Here is a 23,342-nt window from a genome sequence, read left to right as displayed (position 1 = left end):
TTTATGTCACTGTGAAGTTTAAGAAAAAATCTGTATTAGGTAGTTAGACACTGAAATGTTGAAATTTTCAGGTAATTTTGTTGGTTTGCATACAACTAGTTCTAATTAGGACTTTACTATGAAACCTTTAATTATTAAGGGGACTACTTAATTATTAAGGAGGCTATAAAGTTCAAGATAATTACTGTAATAACTGGTTAGCAAGATATTTTGAGGGGGAGAAATCTTGATTTAAGTTCACTTAACCAAATTAATGAGCCATTAATATTCATATTACCAGAGTATTCTCAATGATAGCATTATTAACATCAATGTGTTAAGGGATTCTCTAAGTTATTTTTTTTTTCAGAGAGTAGAAGAGAGGGAGGGGTTAGAAAGAGAGAAAAACATCCATGTGAGACACATCCATTGGTTGCTTCCTACAAGTACCTCAAGTGAGGACTGGGAGCAAACCCACAACCCAGGTACACATCCTTAACTGGGAATGGAACCCAATACCCTTCAGTGCACAGGCTGATCTTCTAACCACTAGGAAAAACCGGCTAGGGCAAATCTTTTTATGCATTATATTCTGTCAGGCAGTCTATTAAACTACATGTCTCATAATAAAAATAAAACAAAAAAAACCTTTTCTGAGAAAAATATTTATATACTTCTGATTATTTAAGTTATCACTTGAAATTCATTTTGGTTTATATAATTTATCAGAGGTAAAATAGCATTAAAATAAGTTTTAGTACTACAAGATTGTATCACATCAATAGACTTACCAATATTTACTGAGGAAGGAAAGAAAACTCATCAAATGCCTACTATATACCAGGAACTCTGACACTTTACATATACTATCTTATTTAAATGCATACTACAATGAAGTAAAGTTGGTATTATTAAAATCATTCCACAGCTGGCAAAACTGATTCTCAGTGTTGTCTGTAGTGGTTTCCAATGAAGGCTCTCGAGTCAGACTTTCAGGAATAGTGCCCTGGTTCTAATCTACCACTTGGGTCTCTGGGACCTTGAGCAAGCTACTGAATTTTTCCCTCCCTCATCAGCAAAACAGAATTAAAACAGACAATATAATTACAAACAGTGACTGGCACATAGTGAGTTATCAATAAACACCATGAGCTGCTACTACTACTACTACTACTACTACTACACACCCTCAGACATTACCATCTCCTAAGATCAGATAGTACATAACAAAACATCAGTTTGTCTTAATCTGTATTACACCTAAAGAAGATCTGCTCATCACATCACACTGTTTCTAATGAAAACTACTCTTTTCATGTTTTTTGTCTGTCATGTTAATCCTCACCTGAGGAAGATTTTAGATAGAGTGGAAAGGAGAGAAGGAGGGAGGGAGGAGAGAGGGGAGGAGGGGGGAGGGAGGGAGAAAGGGAGGGAGGGAGGGATGGAGGGGGAAAAAGAGGGAGAGAGAGAGAGAGAGAGAGAGAGAGAGAGAGAGAGAGAGAGAGAGAGATGAGAGACACATCCATGTGAGAGAGACACATCGAATGATTGCCTCCAGGATACACTCCAACTGGAGCCAGGTATGGAAGCTACAACCGAAGTACCTGCCCTTGACCAAGAATCAAACCCACAACCCTATGCTCTAACCACTGAGTAACACTGTCCAGGGCTCCATATATTTTTAACTGCTTAACATAAAAAGCTTATTTATACCTTGAGTCAAAAAATTTATTTTTTCAAAGTAAGTTCTTAAGTCACACAATGAGGAAGATTTATTCTATTTTGTATCATCCATAGAATTTAATAACATACATTCTTAAAAAGAAGGGGTGTAGGCCAAATTTAAGAATATGTCATTTGGCCCTGACCAGTTTGGCTCGGTGGATCGAGCATTGGCCTGCGACTTAAGGGGCCCAGGTTCGATTCCAGTCAAGGGCATGTACCTTGGTTGTGGGCACATCCCCAGTGGGGGGTGTGCAGGAGGCAGCTGATCATGTTTCTAACTCTCTATCCCTCTCCCTTCCTCTCTGTAAAAAATCAATAAAATATATTTTAAAAAAAAGAGTATGGCATTTGTATTCAATGTGTATGATAATCCAAATCAAAGGAAAATGAAATTTCTAATATACTGAGTCACTCTTAGACACAAAATACAGACGATATGATTATGTCAAGATTAGAGTTATACTTGTTGAGATAATTTATTAATCTGCTCATTTTATTTATTTTTTATATTTTACTTATTTTTTATAGAGAGGAAGGGAGAGGGATAGAGTTAGAAACATCGATGAGAGAGAAACATCGATCAGCTGCCTCCTGCACACCCCCTACTGGGGATGGGGCCACAACCAAGGTACATGCCCTTGACCAGAATTGATCCTGGGACCCTTCAGTCCGCAGGCCGACATTCTATCCACTAAGCCAGTGGTTGGCAAACTGCGGCTCGCGAGCCACATGCAGCTCTTTGGCCCCTTGAGCATGGCTCTTCCACAAAATACCACGTGCGGGCACACACATACAGTGGGATTGAAACTTCGTGGCCCAGACACAGAAGTCGGTTTTCGGCCTGGGGGAGTCTATTTTGAAGAAGTGGAATTAGAAGAACTGGGGGATGTCGGTCGGTGGGGCAATGGGAAACGCAGTGCAGGCGTATTTATTAAATGTCTAGTGAAAGGCAATTTGCATAGTTACTGCTCTCAATATTCACTTGACTGAGAAAGATCAACCAGTACAATATAAAATACTACTAGTCCCCAAGGAATGATAAAACATCCAAATAGCTTTGGTCACTTGGGCAGTATTACTCAAGGTGATCATGCTGATTGAGAATCATTATGAACAGGATAAAATCACAACTGTGACTACATATTGGCCTCATTTACTTACTAAAACCAGATCACATCAACAATACTGTATGTGTTGCCACATGTTAGTTAACTCAGTTCAAGAGTATTTATCTACTCCTTTGTTGGTTAGTTATTTTATGCCATGCTAACGGCTAGCTACATGTTAAAATAAGAGTCTGTAAAAAATATTATATCTAAAGATGTAGAGTAAGAGGATAGCTATACAAAATCCAAAAACCAACTAAAGAAAATCATCTTAAGCCAGTCCAAGCTTTGTTTCACCTGGTGTTTTATGTTTGACTCTGTTCAAAACTTGAGTTAATGCCCAGCCAGCATGGCACAGTGGCAGGTCATGGCTTGATTCCTGGTCAGGGCACATGCCTGGGTTGCAGGCACCATCCCCAGTGGGGGGGGGGGGGCATGCAGGAGGCAGCTGATAGATGATTGATGTTTCTATCTCTCTTTCCCTCTCTCTTCCTCTCTGAAATCAATAAAGATATATATATATAGAGAGAGAGACATAGATGTATAGATATATAGACATATACCTATATATATTTAAAAACTTGAGTTAAAGTCCTCAATTTTAAGCCACTCTATCTAAAAAATGGATAGAATCATTCAAAAGAAGTTTTGATAATTACAACTAAAATTCAAAATAAAAGTATACTTAAATAAGTAGAAAGAAGTTCAAATATAAAACAATATGGCCCCTATAACAACTAATTCTTAAGAGAGATAATATATAATCTTTTAAATATAAAACCATAGTATTTTAAATAATCTTGTAGATCCCCTAGCCCACACTCATAATAACAAAACCATCATGTACTGAGTGATTAGTATTTTAAGCTATATATTTTTATCGCATTTAAGCTAAATAATCCAGTAAACTACTAATACCGCTATCTTATAATGGTGGAAACTGAAGCACAAAAAACGGTAATAACACACTCAGCATTACACTAATAATAAATAGTAAACTTCAGATTTGAACCCAAGTCTGGCACATATATAACAGCTATAGTACGAAGCCTTTATGATAAAACAAGCCACAAAAACTCTCTTAACAAATAAAGCCTACTTTTAAAGGCTCCAGGAAATAAGATTATCCTTTCAATAAATTATTTTAATCCTACGTCCTTTATATCCAGTAAAAGTCATCAAAGTTTATAATAATGGCACAGTAGTACCAATAAAGGTTAAGTCTTATTGAAAAAGAAAAAAATTATTAAAAATGACTACTGAGTGGAGGAAAGTACATGGGGCCTAAAATGCTTCAACTTGAAATACAGAAGGCAAATAACTTATTTTAGAGATTTGCTCAATTTCTCCAAAATGTGATTAAGAATTAGGTAATATTGTAATTTTTGGCATGTATTTCATTTGTGAACAAATTTTTTTAAAAAAATAGAGTCTATTGTATTTTATCTGGAAGATTTAAAAACTTCAGATAGATTTTCATTCCCACACAATATTTTTATGCTGACTAAAAATAAAATATAGGCTATTTCAAGGTCTCATTCATAAATATGGATTTATTATTTTCCCAGAAAACATGAAATTCTAATAATGCTTACCCTATCCTATAGCTAAGACTCTGTGTTCTTCAAGTAGAGAGAGAAATTCCATTTAACAACTTGCATGTAACATTTAAAACCCAAAGCCCATATTACTGATGTACACACATCTATAATGTTCACTTCAAAACTTTAAATGACAAAAGATTATATTACTGATGCACACAACTGTCCACAAATAAGTGAACCTCAGACATCAAGGGCTTTTAACACAATTAACAAAAAATAGTAATTATGTTTCATCTGGTAAGAATTCAAAAAAGCACAGGGTAGCTTGGAATTGTGTATGTATTATTATTAAAAAGGAGAGTGATACCTGTATGTTCTCTATTGGCTATAAACTAAGAACATACATATCACTGAAAAAGCTGAAGTTATTTATTACAGAGAAAATTTAAAATGAATTATATAAAGTAACTTGAAACAAACAAATCAAAATGAAAATCATAATGCTGAACCTTTACACTGTCTTTTATCCCCATAATAAAATAAATACAATTTAAATACCAAAATATAATGTAAAAACTAAAATGAGTTTTAATGACAGGCAATAAAAAAAAAACCATGTGTGTTAGATGAATGAACCAGATAAACTGTTAAGTATAATTTTAGCACTAAGATTTTATAATAGCTATTCATAAAGATGTAAGTTATTGTGGATAATTTTAGTTATAACATTTCAAACTGCATAATCTTCCTAATATTTCTTTTTCAAGCAAAATAATTCCATTTCAGGTTAAAATAATTATAGACTTAATATTAATTTCATAAGGAATATTAAAATTACACATGGAGTTTTCTACTGGCTACCTCATCTTCAACTTTTTTTTTCATAGCGCTTAATAAGTTTTTAATCACTGATCATAATGTGTACTGGATTACTTAGATAATAAAGATAAAACATTTTTAATTGAAATTCAGGACTGGAATTTAAAGTTTTATTTTTCCAAAATGCTGATCTGCCTCCCAAAGAAATTATTTAAGACCTCATACAAAAGTGGTATGATAACAGGACATGACCTCAGGATTCCATGTCACTTCAAAACTTCAATCTTTATACTGTACTGATATGAAAGAAAGCATGACCTATGAACGGGAGCTGAACTTTATAAAGGTACAGATAATATCTGTATTTACATTTATACACACAGGGACAATATTAATAGCAATAATACAACAGAATTTTGTTAATAGCTAGATTAGATAATAACTATGAGAAAGTCATGTTAAATTTCAGTGGACTTTACATTTTCCCATCTTTGCTTCATTCACTAGTTTTTTCATCAATTCAAAAATGAAGGATTTTATGTGCATACTAATGAAGCATTCCTATATTACTTTCGAAGTAGAAATTAATGTTTGCTTATAAAACTTTCCCCTTAAATTCTCTAAACATAGCAATGTACACAGCCAAATAGCTGTTAAAATTCACATTTAACTTCTTACATATATGATTCTAAGATATGATTAAATCAGAGTTTTATGCATGAGATATTTTTAATAAAAAGGAGGGAAGCTACAAAAACAGAAATAAACCTACGTAGAAGATACTGAATTTTTATAGACACAGATATGCCACTGGTTAGATTTGGGCTCTCAAACATGAACTATATATAAAGAAAAGCTAATGTCTGTGCTACTCTTATGATAACAGCATTATAAAATAATACCAGTATTTAAATTATGTAACTGTTATTAAATATTATTCTTAAAAATAAACTTTACCCTAATAATTTTATTTAACCTGACAGGATTTCTCATGGACAATCCAATCTATGAGTATTTGCAAAGAATAATGTTGAGAGTAATATTTTTCCTCAGCTGCATAATGTAATCACTATGTTTCATCTGGTAAGAATTTTTTATTTATAATGAAGGAAGTCACTCCTCTTTAGGGTTAAATATGTATCTGCCTTACTCCTAAAAAAATTTTATTCAAACTCTAAAAATAAAACCCAAATATTATAATACATTTATACAATACCGAGTATACCAGGTGTAATCTAAGTAAGTAAAAAATATAAGAAATTACACATTAAAAAAAAACTTACCAGACAGTTGTTTCCACTTGACTGTCATTGAGCTGTCGATTGTCCAGTTGGGCAAAAAGTGGGAAAAGCACTTGAATCCCTCCAATTGAATGAATTGCACTATGAATTGAATGTGTTACTATAGCTTTCACATCCTACATTCAGAAAACAAAAATGTTGATAACATTTCTGAAGCATAATATTATCACTATTTCCTTGTTCCAAATAACTTCAAATACAATTAAATAACATTAGCTAGACATTTTAAAAACTTACAATTATACAATTTTTGATGCTGATATAAAATAGAAATTTGAAATCTAAGTTGAGAGATTTTTTACACTAAAAATATGAAGCTATAAATCAAGAGATTTTTATAATAAGAAATACTGTTAATGGATTTAAAGATACTCAAGGAATTTCATGTTAGGAAAATATACACTACTGTTATTAAACCAAAGTATATTTTTATATTAACAACATCTGTTCAGTTAACCAACTGATTTTATTTCAAAGGCTATAGAAGATACGAGATCAGAAATGACAGATATCCTATTAAGGAGACAAGTCCAAGGTAAAGTATATTGCCCAAAAAAGGGAAGAAGGAAAAAAATGTCATTCAAAGAACTAGAAAACCAAAAAGAAAAACAAAGAGTAGTTGTAGATTTATAGATGAACAATGTTTAATATGTAAAATAAAAATACTGTTAACCAGGATGAGAACATGAAAACTAAGTTACTATTCACCCACCTGGAGCATTAAAGCATGTGGGGAATGCACAAAAATTGATGTGTTTTCCTTTGGTGAGGATTCCAGGCATAGTTGAGCATCAGTGGCCTTGGCATTATATGTAAATGCAATACTAGTTGCAAGTTTTCCATCATATAGAACCTGTTTATGATGTTCTGCCAAATGAATATCACTCTCAGATTTAAACTTGAAGGTGCTCTGAAAAAATAAAACTAAGTTAAATACTCATTTTAAAGGCAATACACAATAAAACTTTCAAGTTTTAAAGAACAGAAACATTTAAGGTAAAATACTTGTTGTGACCTTTCCACGCATTAATCAATGGTATTATATTATTCTGTTATTCTCACTTCACTTCTGTAAGAGTTAAATTTTATTATGCTAATAAACACATCTTTATTTTATCATTCTTATTGTTTTTAGTATAAACTGTTTTTATTAGAAAACATATAAAACCAGATGATATTAAATGTAAATACAATTTTACTTTAATACTCTATAACATAAATTTTTCTTGTTATTACTTTCAAGTGTACACACACACACACACACACACACACACACAGTGGCTGGCACATGAATAACTTCTATGCAAGTTTATCAACATATTGAATACCAACGTTACTCCACAAAAGCCTAATTAATCCCAAACAAGAAATTCATGTTATCACCTGTTGGAATGGCTATTATAAAAAAGACAACTAAGAACAAGTGTTGGGGCGGTTGGAGAGAAAAGGGAACCCTGCAATTCACTGACACTGGGAATGTAGACTGGTACAGCCACTATGGAAAACAGAATAGCAGTTCCTCAAAAAACTAAGAATAAAGTTATCATATGACCCAGCAATCCTCTCCTGGGCATCTACCCCGAAAACTGGAAAACAAGTATTTGCAAAGATATATGCACCCCTATGTTCATTGCAGCATTATTCACAGTGGCCAAGACATGGAGATAACCAAAATGTCCTTTGATAGGACTGAATAAAAAAGATGTGGTGCATATGTACAATGGAATACTATTCAACCATAAGAAAAAAACAAAATACTGCCATTTGTGACATGGATGGACCTATTATGGTAAGTGAAATCAATCAATCAGGAAAACCTAAGAACCATATGATTTCACTCATATGTGGGATATAAAATTGAAACTTGTGGACACAGACCACAGTGTGCTGGTTACCAGAGGGAAAGGAGTGGGAAGGTGGTGGGGGGTGGAGATGAGCCTAATATATGGAGACAGGAGATGGTTTTGTTTGAGGGATGGGCACACACTACAATATACAGATCTTATATCATAGAAAAGTAAACTTGAAACCTATATGGTCCTATTAACCAATGTTAACCCAATAAATTTGATAAAAACTTTTTAAAAAAGATTATAAACTTAAGAAAAAACGTATTACCACTTTAAATAAGAGAAAAAATAAAAATATACCAGCTGTAATAAGAAAGGTATTGTTAGAAATGGTTAAAATTTCTCTGCAGATATGAACCTGACAATGAAAAATGTAAATTTCCCTTTTATGAACTTTTTGTATGTTAAGAATTTATTTTTATAAGTAAAATTCTATGGGTATGGAACCAAAAGTACTTAATAGTATTAGTCTCAAATTATCTAGAAATTAAAAGTATAAATAAATTTTCTTCAGAAATTATCTTAAAAGGCAGCACATAATACTTATTAATATTAAATGTTATCCCTCATGGTTAATTGTCAAGTTGTTAACATGTCAAAATTAGAGGGCATCAAATAACACACTGACTTCCTAAATCCAATGAACTGACCTAATCTTTGGTTTTAATGCACCTGAACCTTAGGAAGAGAAAACAGGTAAAAAACATAGATAGTAAAATAAACTTGACAAATGGGTAAATAAAAATTGTTATTAGACCATACAGTGTTATATCTTAATTTTTGAAGAATTTAAACCTAAAATTCTATTCAAAGATCTAGATATACCAAAATCTTAGTCTGTAACGAGAATACATGTTAGATCCAACAATATTTAGTTGGTGTCTACAATTAGACATTTTTCACAATATACCATGGTACATTACATAGAATTTCCAGAGGAGATTCAAGAACACCTTATAAATATAATATGGATCCTAACCTATTGATAAATACTGCGAAGTCTGTGATACTATTCCCATTTTACTTCTTAAGCAACACTTTGTTTTTCTTGCAGACAGTGAAAGCCCAATCAAGAAATGGTAAATGAGTTACAGAAGCCACTATGAAGTGTGAAGGTTCCTCAAAATATTAAAAATAGAACTACCATACAACCCAGAAACCCCACTTCTGGGTATTTATCTGAAGAAAAAGAAAAAACTTAGGAGAGAAGATATATGTACCCCCATGTATATTGCAGCACAGCTTCATGGTAGAATACACATTAGGCAGAGTGCTTTTTGGTAGAATGCGAGGATGATTATGATAGGTTTAAAGTAACTTATTGAAGGCTTTGTTTTTTGTCTTTGTTTTTTCATAAATTCTTTATTGTGCCAGTATATAGAAAAAGATGCATTTCCGAAATCATTGGTTAAAAATCAAAATTCAACCAAAGATTGCTTTGGTTTGATTTTGTGTTTTCTTTTCTTTCTTGTTTTTTTTTTAATATATTTTTATTGTTGACTAGAGGCCCAGTGAACGGAATTTGTGCACTGGTGGGGGTGAGTGGCCTGCAGGAATCGGCCGCTGTGGGAGCTCCGCTCATCCCAGTCAGCGAGCAACTGTGGACCTGCATCATCTGAGCAGCTGCTTCCTGGTCGGGCATCTTCCTTGGAGCACTCGTTTCTCCAGGGAATCTGATCGGGGCCGGGCCCAGGGAAAATAGCACTGAGAGGCAGCGGAGTATGCCTCAGTCCCATGGTGGCCATGAACCCGCCTCCCAGCCTCTGGGGTCAGCTCTGCAAGCTCAGCGGAGATACTACACAGCCTGCAGGTGTTCGGAGGCGGGGCAAGGAGGCAACAATCGCAGCCCAGGTTCCTGCCTTTCAGCCGGGGGGTTCACCGCGGGATCAGCAGAGCAGCAGCTCCCACTATGGTAGCACACTGACCACCAGGGGGCAGCTCCTGCATTGAATGTCTTCCCCCTGGTGATCAGTGCGCGTCATAGCGACTGGTCGACCGATCATTCTGCTGTTCAGTCAATGGGGTTTTATTATATAGGATAGTATTAGAGATATCTTGCATCCTCCCCTCCCCACCTTAAGCCATCTCCTTTCAGCCCCTACCCACTCTTCCATGTCTTCCCTACCATATTGCCTATGTTCACAGACTATGCATATAAATATATTAAGTTCTTTGGTTTCTCTCTTCTTGTCCCCCCTACACCACATGGAGTTATGTCAATCTGATCCATGCCTCCATGCTCTTATTTTCTTGATCAGTTCATTTTGTTCATTAAATTCCACAAATAAGTGAGATCATGTGATATTTGTTTTCCACAGATTGGCTCAATTCACTTAGCATAATATTTTCCAGGTCCATCCATGCTGTCCCAAAGGGTAAGAGATCCCTCTTTTTTACAGCTGCATAGTATTTCATAGTGTAAATGTACCATAGCTTTTAATCCATTCATCTATTGATGAGCATGTGGGCTGTTTCCAAATCTTAACTATTGTAAATAATGCTGCTATGAACATAGGGGTGCATATATTATTTCTGATCAGTGTTTTGGGGTTTTTAGGATATATTCCCAGAAGTGGGATCATTGGGTCAAATGGAAGTTCCATTTTCTTATTTGCCTTCCCACCAGCAGTGAACTAGTGTTCCCCTTTCTTCACATACACTCCAGCACTTGTTTGTTGATTTATTAATGATAGGCCATTCTGACAGGTGTGAGATGATATCTCACTGTGGTTTTAATTTGCAATTCTCTGATGATTAGTGACTTTGAACATTTTTTCATATGTCTCTTGGCCATTTGTATGTCCTCTTTGGAGAAATATCTGTTCAAATCTTCTAATCATTTTTTCATTGGGTTGTTTGCCTTCCTTTTGTTGAGTTGTATGAGTACTTTATATATTTTGGATATTAACCCCTTATGAGATGTATCATTGGCAAATATGTTCTCCCATACAATAAGTTTCCTCTTCATTTTGATAGTGGTTTCTTCTGCTGTACAGAAGCTTTTTATTTTGATGTAGTCCCACTTGTTTATTTTCTCCTTAGTTTCCTTTGCCCTAGGACCGTGGTCGGCAAACTGCGGCTTGTAAGCCACATGCGGTTCTTTGGCCCCTTGAGTATGGCTCTTCCTAAGCTTTAGGAGTACCCTACTTAAGTTAATAACAATGTACCTACCTATATAGTTTAAGTTTAAAAAATTTGGCTCTCAAAAGAAATTTCAATCGTTGTACTGTTGATATTTGGCTCTGTTGACTAATGCATTTGCCGACCACTGCCCTAGGAGATGTACCCATAAACATATAGCTATGTGAGATGACTGAGGTTTTACTGACTATATTCTTATCTAAGATTTTTATGGTTTCACTAGAGGCCCGGTGCACGAATTCGTGCACCAGTGGGGTCCCTTGGCCTGGCCTGTGGGATCAGGCTGAAACTGTAACTCCGATATTCGTCGAGGGGTCCTGGATTGCGAGAGGGTGCAGGCCAGGCCAAGGGACACCACCAATGCATGATTAGGGCTGGGGACAGACACAGGAAATTGGCCAGATGGGGAGGGACCGCAGGAGGACTACAAGGTGTGTCCGGCCTGTCTCATTCAGTCCGACTGGCCAGATCCCAGCAGCAAGCTAACCTACTGGTCGGAGCTTCTGCCTCCTGGTGGTCAGTGCACGTCATAGCCAAGCGATTGAATGGCCTTAGCATATCATTAGCATATTATGCTTTGATTGGCTGGACAACCAGACGACCGGACACTTAGCATATTAGGCTTTTATTATATAGGTTGCCCTACATTTAAGTCTTTTATCAACCTGTGTTTATTCTTGTGTATGGTGTAAATTTGTGATCTAGTTTCATCTTTTTGCATGTGTGTATCCAGCTTTCCAAACACCATTTGTTGTAGAGACTGTCTTTACTCTATTGTATATACTTGCCTCCTTTGGGAAATATTAATTGACCATAATGGTGTGGATCAATTTCTGGGGTCTCTGTTTTGATCCTTTGTTCTATATGCCTGTTATTGTGCCAGTCCTAGGCTGTTTTGGTTATAATGGCTTTGTAGTATAGTTTGATATCCAGTATTGTGATCCCCCCTTATCCGTTCTTCTTCCTCAAGATTGCTGCAGAATTAGCATGGAATATATTTTTCCATTCCTTCACTTTAATCCTATGTGAATCTTTTTATTTTTTTTAATATGTTTTTTATTGATTTCAGAGAGGAGGCAAGAGGGAGAAAGAGATAACGTCAATGATGAGAGAGAATCATTGATTGGCTGCCTCCTGCACGCCTCCTACTGGTGAGATCAATCCCAAAACTAGGACATATGCCCTTGACTGGAATAGAACCTGGGGCCTTCAGTCCACAAGCCTACACTTTATCCATTGAGCTAAACCAGCTAGGGATGTGTGTATCTTTTGTTCTGAGGTGGGTCCTTGTAGACAGTGTGTGTGTGTGTGTGTGTGTGTGTGTGTGTGTGTGTATATATATATCATGTTTTCCTATCCATTCAGCATCAGCATGCTATGAAGCTTCACTGGAACATTTAATTGATTTACATTTAAGGTTATTATCGATAGATATTTATTTATTGCCATTTTTATTTTCTTTATGCCTATGATCCTCTCTCTCTTTTTATCCTTCTTAAAGCACTTCCTTTAGCATTTCTTCCATTGCTAGTTTGGTGGTAATATATTCTTTTAACCTTTTTGTGTGTGTGTGTGTGTGGAAAGCATTTTATTTCACCTTTAATTTTAAATTACAGTCTTGCTCAATATAGTAGTCTTGGATTTAGGCCCTTGCTTTTCATGAGTATTGATGCCACTCTCTTCAGGCTTGAAGTATTTCTATTGAGAAATCAGCAGACATTCTAATGGGAATTCCTTTGTAGGTAATTTCCTGTCTCTTCTTTGCTGCCTTTAAGAATTTTTTTTGTAGGTAATATTTGTCATTTTAATTATGATGTGTCTAAGTGTGGGTCTCCTTGAGTTCATCTTGATTGGGATTCTCTGTACCTCCTGAACTTGTGTGACATTTTCCTCCATCAGGTTGGGGAAGTTTTCTGTCATTATTTCTTTAAACAAGTTTTTTGTTCCTTACTCTCCCTCTTCCACATCTGGCATTCCTATAATGAGGATGTTGTTACACTTCATGGTGTCCCAGAGCTCCCTTAAACTATCTTCCTCTACTTAAATTCATTTTTCTATTTGCTGCTCTAATTGGGTATTTCTACCTTGTCTTCCGAATCACTGATTCGACCATCTGCTTCATCCAATCTACATTTAGTAACCTTCCACTGTGTTCTTGAGGTCAGAAATATCATGCTTCATTTCTATCTGGTTCTTGTTCCCCTTTCATGCTGCTATAATTTTCATTATGTTCCTTAAGCATCTTTATAACCACTGCTTTGAACTCCATGTCTGATAGGTTGCTTGCCTCCATTTCATTTAGTTCTTTTTCTGGAGCTTCCTTCTTTTCTTTCATTTGGGTTTTCTTTTTCCCTTGTCTCCCCATTTTAGCTGTCTCTGTATTTGCTTCTCTGTATTAGATAGAACTGCTATGCCTCCTAATCTTTGTGTGATAGCTTTATCTAGAAAGTGTCCTGAGGGATCCAGTGGTGTAGTCTCTTTATTCACCTTAGCTGGAAGCTCTAGGAATGCCCCTTTTGTGCATTATTTGGGCTCTGCTATTGTAATTGGGACTTGATTATTGATGTCGCTTTCATGGGAGGGATCTCTCCTCCTACTTGCTGCCAGTGAAGTTCAAACACAATGTTTTTGTGCCAACCATTATACAGGTATTTTGGGTCCACTATTTGTGGGGCTTTCTGGACTTTGCTCTGATTTTCTTAAATGTGGTCCCTTGGTTTCTCTACCCTGGGTTTCCTGGGAGCTTCTCTAGTGCAAGTGAATATGAATCACTGTCCCTTTCTGGCCCTGGACAACCTTATTGAGATCCAACAGATTGGATCCCTAGTAGTTGAGTGGTCTGCAACTCCATAGTCCAGTGGCTGGGTCTGCCTTGAGTCTCATTCCTTGATTGTACCTGTATTGAGCTTTACTCCCTTCCCCCACGAAGCTTATCCTGAAGGTATCAGCTGCAGACATGTGGGGTCCCACTGGATTTTACCTCATTTAGGGTCCAGGTTGGTATCTTTGGAGGGGGTATATGCAAGGTCTCGCTGACATTTGCCTACCTATGCCATCTGGGGTAATGACACTAGAGGTTCTGCTGGTGTTAGCCTCCCTGCAGATTCTGGGGTTGGGGCAGTGTCGGTGGTGGGACCCAAAAGCTCTTTCTAACTCATTACATTAAGCAAAGACTCAAAGCCTCTAAGAATGTCCTCTGCCTGCAGGCTGATTGGATTCATCCTTGAGTAGCCTCAGGCAATCGTCTAGAGGTAGGGTATGGTTTTTGAAAAGGGTGGGGCAAATGCTTTTGCCTGGAGGCTACTTGTAATTCTCAGACTCCAAATAGGCCTCAGAAACTCCATAGGGACAGGAAAAGGGTTTTTCCAATAGGGTGAGTCAACTGTCTTCTCCCGAGAGATATCCCAAAAATCAAGAAAAATTATTAATAAACTACCTAACATTACAACCTAATGATTTAGAAAGAGAACAAGAAAGCAGAGTAAATAGAAGGAAGGATATAATAAAGATCAAAGAGGAAATAAAAGACATAGAAAATTAAAAAAAATGAAAAAAATTAAAAAGATCAATGAAACCAAGAGCTTGTGCTTTGAAAAGATAAACAACAATGATGAATGTTTAGGCAGACTCATCAAGAAACAAAGAGAGTGGACCTAAATAAATAAAATCAGAAACAAAAGCAGAAAAGTAACAACTGACACCACAGAAATACAACACATTGTAAGCAAATACTATGAAAAACATTATACCAACAAGCTGGACAATGTGGATGAAATGGAAAAATTCCTAAAAAATTACAATCTTCCAAAAATTAATCAGAAGGAATCAGAAAAACTGAATAGGCCAATAAAAATTCATGAAACAGAAGCAGTAATAAAAAAATCCCAGCAAACAAAAGCTCAGGGGACCAAACAGCTTCACAGGGGAGTTTTACCAAAGATTCAAGGAAGAACTAAAAACTAAAACCTATCCTCCTCACACTACTACAAAAAATTCAAGAGGAAGGAATACTTCCAAGCTCATTCTATGAAGCCAGCATCACCCTAATACCAAAACCAGGTAAAGACAACACAATGAAAGAGAATTACAGGCCAATATCCCTCATGAACATAGATGCCAAAATCCTCAACAAAATCTTAGCAAATCGGGTCCAGCAGTACATCAGAAAGATCATACACCATAACCAAGTAGGATTTATCCCAGGGATGCAATGATGGTACAATATCTGCAAATCAATAAATGTGATACATCACATAAACAAGTTGAGAGACAAAAATCACATAATCATATCGACTGATACAGAAAAAGCACTTGACAAAATCCAACACCCATTTTTGATAAAAACTCTAAGCAAGGTGGGATTAGAAGGATCATACCTCAACATAATAAAAGCCATATATGAAAAGCCCACAGCCAACATCATACTCAATGGAAAAAAACTAATACCATTTCCCCTAAGAACAGGAACAAGACAGGGATGCCCACTCTCACCACTCCTGTTCAACATAGTACTGGAAGTATTAGCCATTGCATTTAGACAAGAAGAAGAAATAAAAGGCATCCAAATTGGAAAAGAGGAAGTAAAACTGTCGTTATTTGCAGACGGAATGGTATTATACATACAAAACCCTAGAGACTCCATCAAAAAACTACTAGACTTAATACATGAATTTGGCAATGTAGCAGGATACAAAATTAACCCCAGGAAATCTGAGGCATTTCTATACACCAATAGTGAACTTTCAGAAAGAGAGATTAGGAAAACAATCCCATTTACCATCGCACCAAAAAAATTAAGCTACCTAGGAATAAACTTAACTAAAGAGGTAAAATAACTCTACTGAGAAAACTACAGGATGTTGAAAAAAGAGATAGAGGAAGACATAAACAGATGGAAGAACATACTGTGTTCATGGATTGGTAGAATCAACATCATTAAAATGTCCATACTACCCAAAGCAATCTATAAATTCAACGCACTTCCCATTAAAATACCAACAGCATACTTCACAGATCTAGAGCGAACTCTCCAAAAATTCATCTGGAATAAAAAAAGACCCCGAATAGCTGCAGCAATCCTGAGAAAGAACAAAGTAGGTGGGATCTCAATACCAGATATCAAGATGTATTACAAAGCCACTGTTCTAAAAACTGCCTGGTACTGGCACAAGAACAGACATATAGATCAATGGAATAGAATAGAGAGCCCAGAAATCGGCTCGAACCAATATGCTCAATTAATATTTGACAAAGGAGGCAGGAACATACAATGGAGCCATGATAGTCTCTTCAATAAATGGTGTTGGGAAAATTGGACAGATATATGCAAGAAAATGAAACTAGACCACCAACTTACACCATACATAAAAATAAACTCAAAATGGATAAAGGACTTAAATGTAGGACTGGAAACCATAAAAATTCTAGAAGAATCCAAAGGCAACAAAATCTCAGACATATGCCGAAGCAATTTCTTCACTGATACAGCTCCTAGGGCACTTGAAACTAAAGGGAAAATGAACAAATGGGACTACATCAAAATAAAAAGCTTCTGCACAGCAAAAGAAACCATCAACAAAACAACAAGAAAACCCACTGCGTGGGAAAACATATTGCCAATGTCATATCTGATAAGGGCCTAATCTCCAAAATTTATAGGGAACTCATACAACTTAACAAAAGGAAGATAAACAATCCAATCAAAAATGGGCAAAGGATCTAAATAGACACCTTTCAAAAGAGGACATTCAGAAAGCCAAGAGACATATGAAAACATGCTCAAAGTCACTAATCATCCAAGAGCTGCAAATCAAAACAACAATGAGGGACCATCTCACACCTGTCAGAATGGCTATCATCAACAAATCAACAAACGACAAGTGCTGGAGAGGATGTGGAGAAAAAGAACACTTGTGCACTGCTGGTGGGAATGCAGACTGGTGCAGCCACTATGGAAGACAGTATGGAGTTTCCTCAAAAAACTAAAAATGGAACTCCCATTTGACCCTGTGATCCCACTTCTAGGAAAATATCCCAAGAAATCAGAAACACCAATCAGAAAGGATTTATGCACCCTTATGTTCATAGCAGCACAATTCACCATAGCTAAGATCTGGAAACAGTCTAAGTGCCCATCAGTAGATGAATGGATTAGAAAACTGTGGTACATCTATACGATGGAATACTAGCTGCTGTAAAGAAGAAGGAACTCTTCTCATTTGCAACGGCATGGATGGAACTGGAGAGCATTATGCTAAGTGAAATAAGCCAGTCAATGAAGGGAAAATACCACATGATCTCACTCATTCATGGATAATAATGACCATTATAAACTTATGAACAATAATAGATACAGAGTCAGAGCTGCCTCAAACAGATTGTCAAACTGCAGCGGGAAGGCTGGGGAGGGTTGGGGGGCAGGAGGGAGGGGGGTAAGAGATCAATCAAAGGACTTGTATGCATGCATATAAGCATAACCAATGGACAGAAGAAACTGGGGGATAGGGGAGTCCAGGGGATTGTCAAGGGCGGGGGGGGGGGGGAAGGACACATATGTACTACCCTTTGTAATACTTAAAGCAATAAAAACAAATAAAAAAATAAAAAAAAAAAACAAACAAAAAAAAACTAAAGCACTGGTCCAGATGGCTTCCTAGGGGAGTTTTACCAAACATTCAAAGAAGAATTAACATCTGTCCTCTACAAATTATCAAAAAAATCCAAGAGGAAGGAAAACATCCACGATCTTTCTACAAGATTATCATTATGCTATTTCTAAAACCAGAGGAACACAATACGAAGAAAGGGAAGTACAGACAAATACTCTTGATGAACACAGATGCTAAAATCCTTAACAAAATATTAGCAAATTGGATCAAGCAACATATTAAAAAGATCATACAGAATGACCAAGTAGGATTTATTCCAGGGATGCAAGGTTGATAGAATATTTGAAAATCAATAAACATGATACATCACATAAAGTGTAATAAAAAAATCACAATCATATCATTAGATGCAAAACAAGCATTCATCAAAATCCAACAGCATTTTTGATAAAAACTCTCAGGAATGCGAGAATGGAGGAATGATACCACAACGTAATGAAGGACATATATGACAAACTTACAGCCAACATCAAACACAATGGGCAAACACTAAAACCATTTCTTCTAAGAACAGGAACAAGACAGGGATGTCCACATTCACCATTCTTATTCAACACAGTATTAGATGTTTCAGCCACAGTGATCAGACAAGAAGAAAACAGAAAAGGAAGTACAACTCAATATTCATAGATGACATATTTTACATAGAAAACCCTAAAGGCTCCACCAAAAACCAACTTGATTCAATGAATGAATTCAACAAAGTAGCAGCATACACAATTAACACCCAAAAATAGATGGCATTTTTATACACCAATATTGGATGCTCAGATTGAGAAACTAAAAAATAAAAATCCAATTTACCATTGCAATAAAAATTTTAAGATACTTAGGAATAAACTCAAACAAGGAGGTAAGAGACTTGTACTTGTAAAACTACAAGATGTTTAAATAAGAGATAGAAGAGGAAGATATAAATGGGGAAAAATATACCGTATCCATGGACTGGCAGAATTAACATCATTAAAATGTCCATACAACCCAAAGCAATCTATAGATTCAATGCAATCCCTATTAAAATACCAACAGCATATTTCAAAGATGTAGAAAAATGCTCCAAAAATTTATATAGAACAAAAAAAACCAAAAAGCCACAGCATATTGAGAAACAAGAACAAAGTTGGAGGGATCACTGGATATCAAGTTGTAATACAAAGCTACAAAGCCACTGTAATCAAAAGTAAACTATCTGGTACTATCACAAGAATAAGCATATAGATCAAGCACATCAGACTCAAAGGCTAACACGGGCCAAATAAACAAGGTTTAAGTTTATATAGGCCGCAAAAAAAACAAAAGCTTCAATTTTCATAGAAATGTAGACATATTTCAATAAAGACATGCTGAATACAAAGGATTGAAATAAATGAGTAATTGTTAGCATGAAATAATAGAACATTTTAATAAAAATTAATATTTTTTTTCAACATTAACTTAACCAGACGCTGAATAACTGCACAAATTAATAAGTATAATGCAAATAAACCCATTTTTCTTGTTTTCCGAAAGCAAAATTTCCTGTTTCACATACCAAACAAGTTAGTACAAGACTAATGATATGGCAATCAGCTGCTAAAATATTCACTGCTAGTATTAGTAGAGAGAAATGGTGCGCCTGCACGTAAGGCACATAAGAAAAATTAATACAAAACAATTACAGTAATCAGTCATTAACAAACATTGTAGTTCATTATTAATACCTAGAGGCCCGGTGCACAAAAATATCTGCACTCGGGGGATCCCTCAGCCCGGCCTATGCCCTCTTGCAGTCTGGGACTCCCTGGAGGATGTCCATCTACTGGATTAGGCCCACTCCCTGGTGGATTGGGCCCAAGATGGCAATCAGACATCCCTCTGGCAGCCTGGCAGCCCTCGGGGGATGTCCACTTGCCAGTGGGGTGCAGACCTAAGCTGCAGTCGGACATCCTTAGTGCTGCTGAGGAGGCAGGAGAGGCTCCCACCACCACCGCTGTACTGGCAGCCGCCAGCCTGGCTTGTGGCTGAGCAGAGCTCCCCCGTGGGAGCGCAATGACCACCAGGGGGCAGCCCCTGCATTGAGCGTCTGCCCCCTGGTGGTCAGTGTGTGTCATAGTGACCAGTCATTCCCAGTCTTTCTGCTGTTAGGGTCAGTCTGCATATTACCCTTTTATTATATAGGATAGAGGCCTGGTGCATGGGTGGGGGCCGGCTGGTTTGCCCTGAAGGGTGTCCCGGATCAGGGTGGGGGTCCCGCTTGGGTGCCTGGCCAGTCTGGGTGAGGGGCTGATGGCTGTTTGCAGCTGGTCACACCCCCTTCAGGGTTGGGGCCTCCACTGGAGTGCCTGGCCAGTCTGGGTGAGGGTCTGAGGGCCGTTTTTAGGCTGGCGGGTGACTGAAGCTCCCAACCTCTCCATTTTTTCTTTTTTTTTTATTCTGGGATTTATTTACCTTCTATGGCTGTCACTGGAGCTGAGAGCCAGCTTTAGCTCTGAGGCCGGCTCCAGCTTCAGGCCTCGGCAGCTAAAAGTAGGAATCTAGGGTTTGTTTGGGGTTCTATAATTGCAACATAGTGTCAGTCCTGCTCACTCCAGCTCTGACAGCTGAATGCTGGTATCTGGGTTTTGTTTAGCTTCTATAATTGCAACATTGTTTCTTGGAGTGAAGCTCAGAGGCCGGCAAGGCAGGCAGGAAACCTTGGATTCCTCCATCACTGGAGCAAGCAAACCTCCTGTTTGATTCAGCTGCCTGGCTGCTGGCCGCCATCTTGGTTGGCACTTAATTTGCATATCGCCCTGATTAGCCAATGGGAAGCCTGTCCGAGGTATGGTTAATTACCATGTTTGTCTATTATTAGATAGGATAATATGTATGTAACATATGATTTTTCCCATAACATATAGAAGTGCAATGTGTTTGTTAATAAGAACAAAAAGAAGGTAAGTGGTAAAGCTATACTAAGTTAAGGAAATGACTCTAGGTGGTAACTAAAGAAGCAAAGAGCTTCAAAAGTGATAAATTAAGTTAATATAACAAAATATATAAACATATAGTTGATATCCTTTATTGGCTCATCCTCCTTAAATGCCAAGTAATTATATAAAGTAATAATTATAATAATGTAATGTTGGGCTTATAACATTATAGTATAACATGTATACATCATGTATAATAGTATCAAAAAAGAAGAAAAATGCAATAGAGCTGGATAGGAATAACGTTTCTATATCTCACTGGAATTAAGTTAGTAGAAATCTGAAGCTGATTTTGATCACTTAAAATGTAAATTATAAGCACTAGAGCAGTGATGGCAAACCTATGACACACATGTCAGAGGTGACACACAAACTCATTTTTTTGGTTGATTTTTCTTTGTTAAATGGAATTTAAATATATAAAATAAATATAAAAAATATAAGTCTTTGTTTTACTGTGGTTGCAAATATCAAAAAATTTCTATATGTGACACAGCACCAGAATTAAGTTAGGGTTTTTCAAAATGCTGATATGCCGAGCTCAAAAGGTTCGCCATCACTGCCCTAGAGCAATCACTAAGTACATAAGAAAAATAATTAGTGAAAAAAGTAATTAACAAAATGAAATTGCTACATTACAAAATATTCATGTACTTCTAAAGAAAGCAATAAAGTAGAAATTTATCTATATAAAAGCGTAAGTGTCTGTCGCAAACAAAACAACTGAACGGACGACCGAACAGGCTACATGGGGTGACCAGGCTGGCAGGGGGTTAGTGAGGGGCAACCAAACAACCAAACAGGTTGCCTGGGGTGACCGGGGTGGGGGGGGGTAGTTGGGGGCAACCAGCCTGGCAGGGGGGAGGGCCAGTTGGGGGCAATCAGGCTGGCAGGAGGGCAATTAAGGGCGAACAGACCAGCAAGGGGGCAGTGAGGGGTAATCAGGCCCACAGGTAGATGAGCAGTTAGGAGCCAGCAGTCCAGGATTGTGAGAGGGATGTCCGACTGCCGGTTTAGGCCTGATCGCCAGGATCGGGCCTAAACCGGCAGTCAGACATCTCCCAAGGGGTCCTGGATTGGAGAGGGTGCAGGCTAGGCTAAGGGGACCCTCCCCTCCACCCCCGTGCATGAATTTCGTCCACCGGGCCTCTAGTAAAGACCTAAAAAAGACATGAAACTGCCCTAGCTGGTTTGCTCCTGTCAAGGGAATGTACCTAGGTTGCAGGCTGGATCCCAGGCCCAGGTTGGGGTGCCAGTGGGAGGCAACCAATCCAATGTGTGTCTCTCACAGTGAGGTTTCTCTCTCTGTCTTTTCCCCTTACTTCCACTCTTTCTATAAATCAGTGGGAAAATATCCTTGGGATATTCTATAAATCAGTGGGAAAATATCCAAAAAAAAAAAAATCTTTTTTTGAAGATTAACAAAAAAAGTAAAATGAAATAAATGAATAAAAAGGACATGAAACTTATAGGTAACAAAAAATAAAATGACAGATTTAATACAACTACAGACAGTCCTAGGGTTAAGTCAGACTTGACATACATCATTTCGTGGTTATGTCGCTATCTCCCATTTATTTATTAAAAAAAAAGTTCCATCATTTCGACATATGTGCTGTATGGTTTTTATTATTTAGTTACCACAAGTAAATGTCAGGAATTGTTATCTTTCTTTTAAATTTTTTTTACGGTTTCACTTCATTACTGCTGTGTATGTGCTCCGTGTGAGTAATGTAGGTGCTTATGTAGGTGGATTCCAACTTACAGGGAAAATCACATTACATTGCGCCATAGGAATGGACCTCCGACATAACCCGAGGACCTACTCTACATCAATAACTTCCAAGTGAACAAAACACACAATCAATTCAAAAAGACAAAGATTATTAGATTGAATAATAAAAGAAGATCCAACAATGTATTGTCTATATGAGACATATTTTAGATTCAAAGTAAAAAAAAATAGATTTAAAGTTAAAGGACGGGAAAAACTTACACACACACACACCCCCCCCCCCCACACACACACACACAAGAAAACTGAAATCACTGAACTATTGTCAGATAAAATAGACTTTAAAACACAATGTAACTAGTGATAAACAATGACATTTAATGATAAAAGAGCCAATACATCAGGAAGATATCTACACTAATAAAAGAGAAAAATAGTAATTGGCGTACGGTGATACCTTTTTCATTGGCTAATCAGGGCTATATGCAAATTAACTGCCAACTATGATTGGCGGTTAACTGCC

At 36.9% G+C, this 23,342-nt stretch overlaps 1 protein-coding gene across 1 annotated transcript in view; it reads right to left on the bottom strand.

The window, feature by feature from the left end:
• Nucleotides 1–23,342, bottom strand: part of NBEA (neurobeachin) — a gene marked incomplete at its 5' end in the record, with an annotated part of 948,936 nt that overhangs the window by 799,333 nt on the left and 126,261 nt on the right. The window contains 2 exons of the mRNA XM_081083035.1: nt 6,457–6,590; nt 7,187–7,384. Coding sequence (XP_080939161.1) covers nt 6,457–6,590; nt 7,187–7,384 — 332 coding nt within the window. The remainder of the gene's footprint in view (nt 1–6,456; nt 6,591–7,186; nt 7,385–23,342) is intronic.

The sequence above is a fragment of the Myotis nattereri genome (genome assembly GCF_964212035.1).
Source record: "Myotis nattereri genome assembly, chromosome: 2".
Lineage (NCBI taxonomy): Eukaryota > Metazoa > Chordata > Mammalia > Chiroptera > Vespertilionidae > Myotis > Myotis nattereri.
This window is presented reverse-complemented; position numbering and strand designations above follow the sequence as displayed.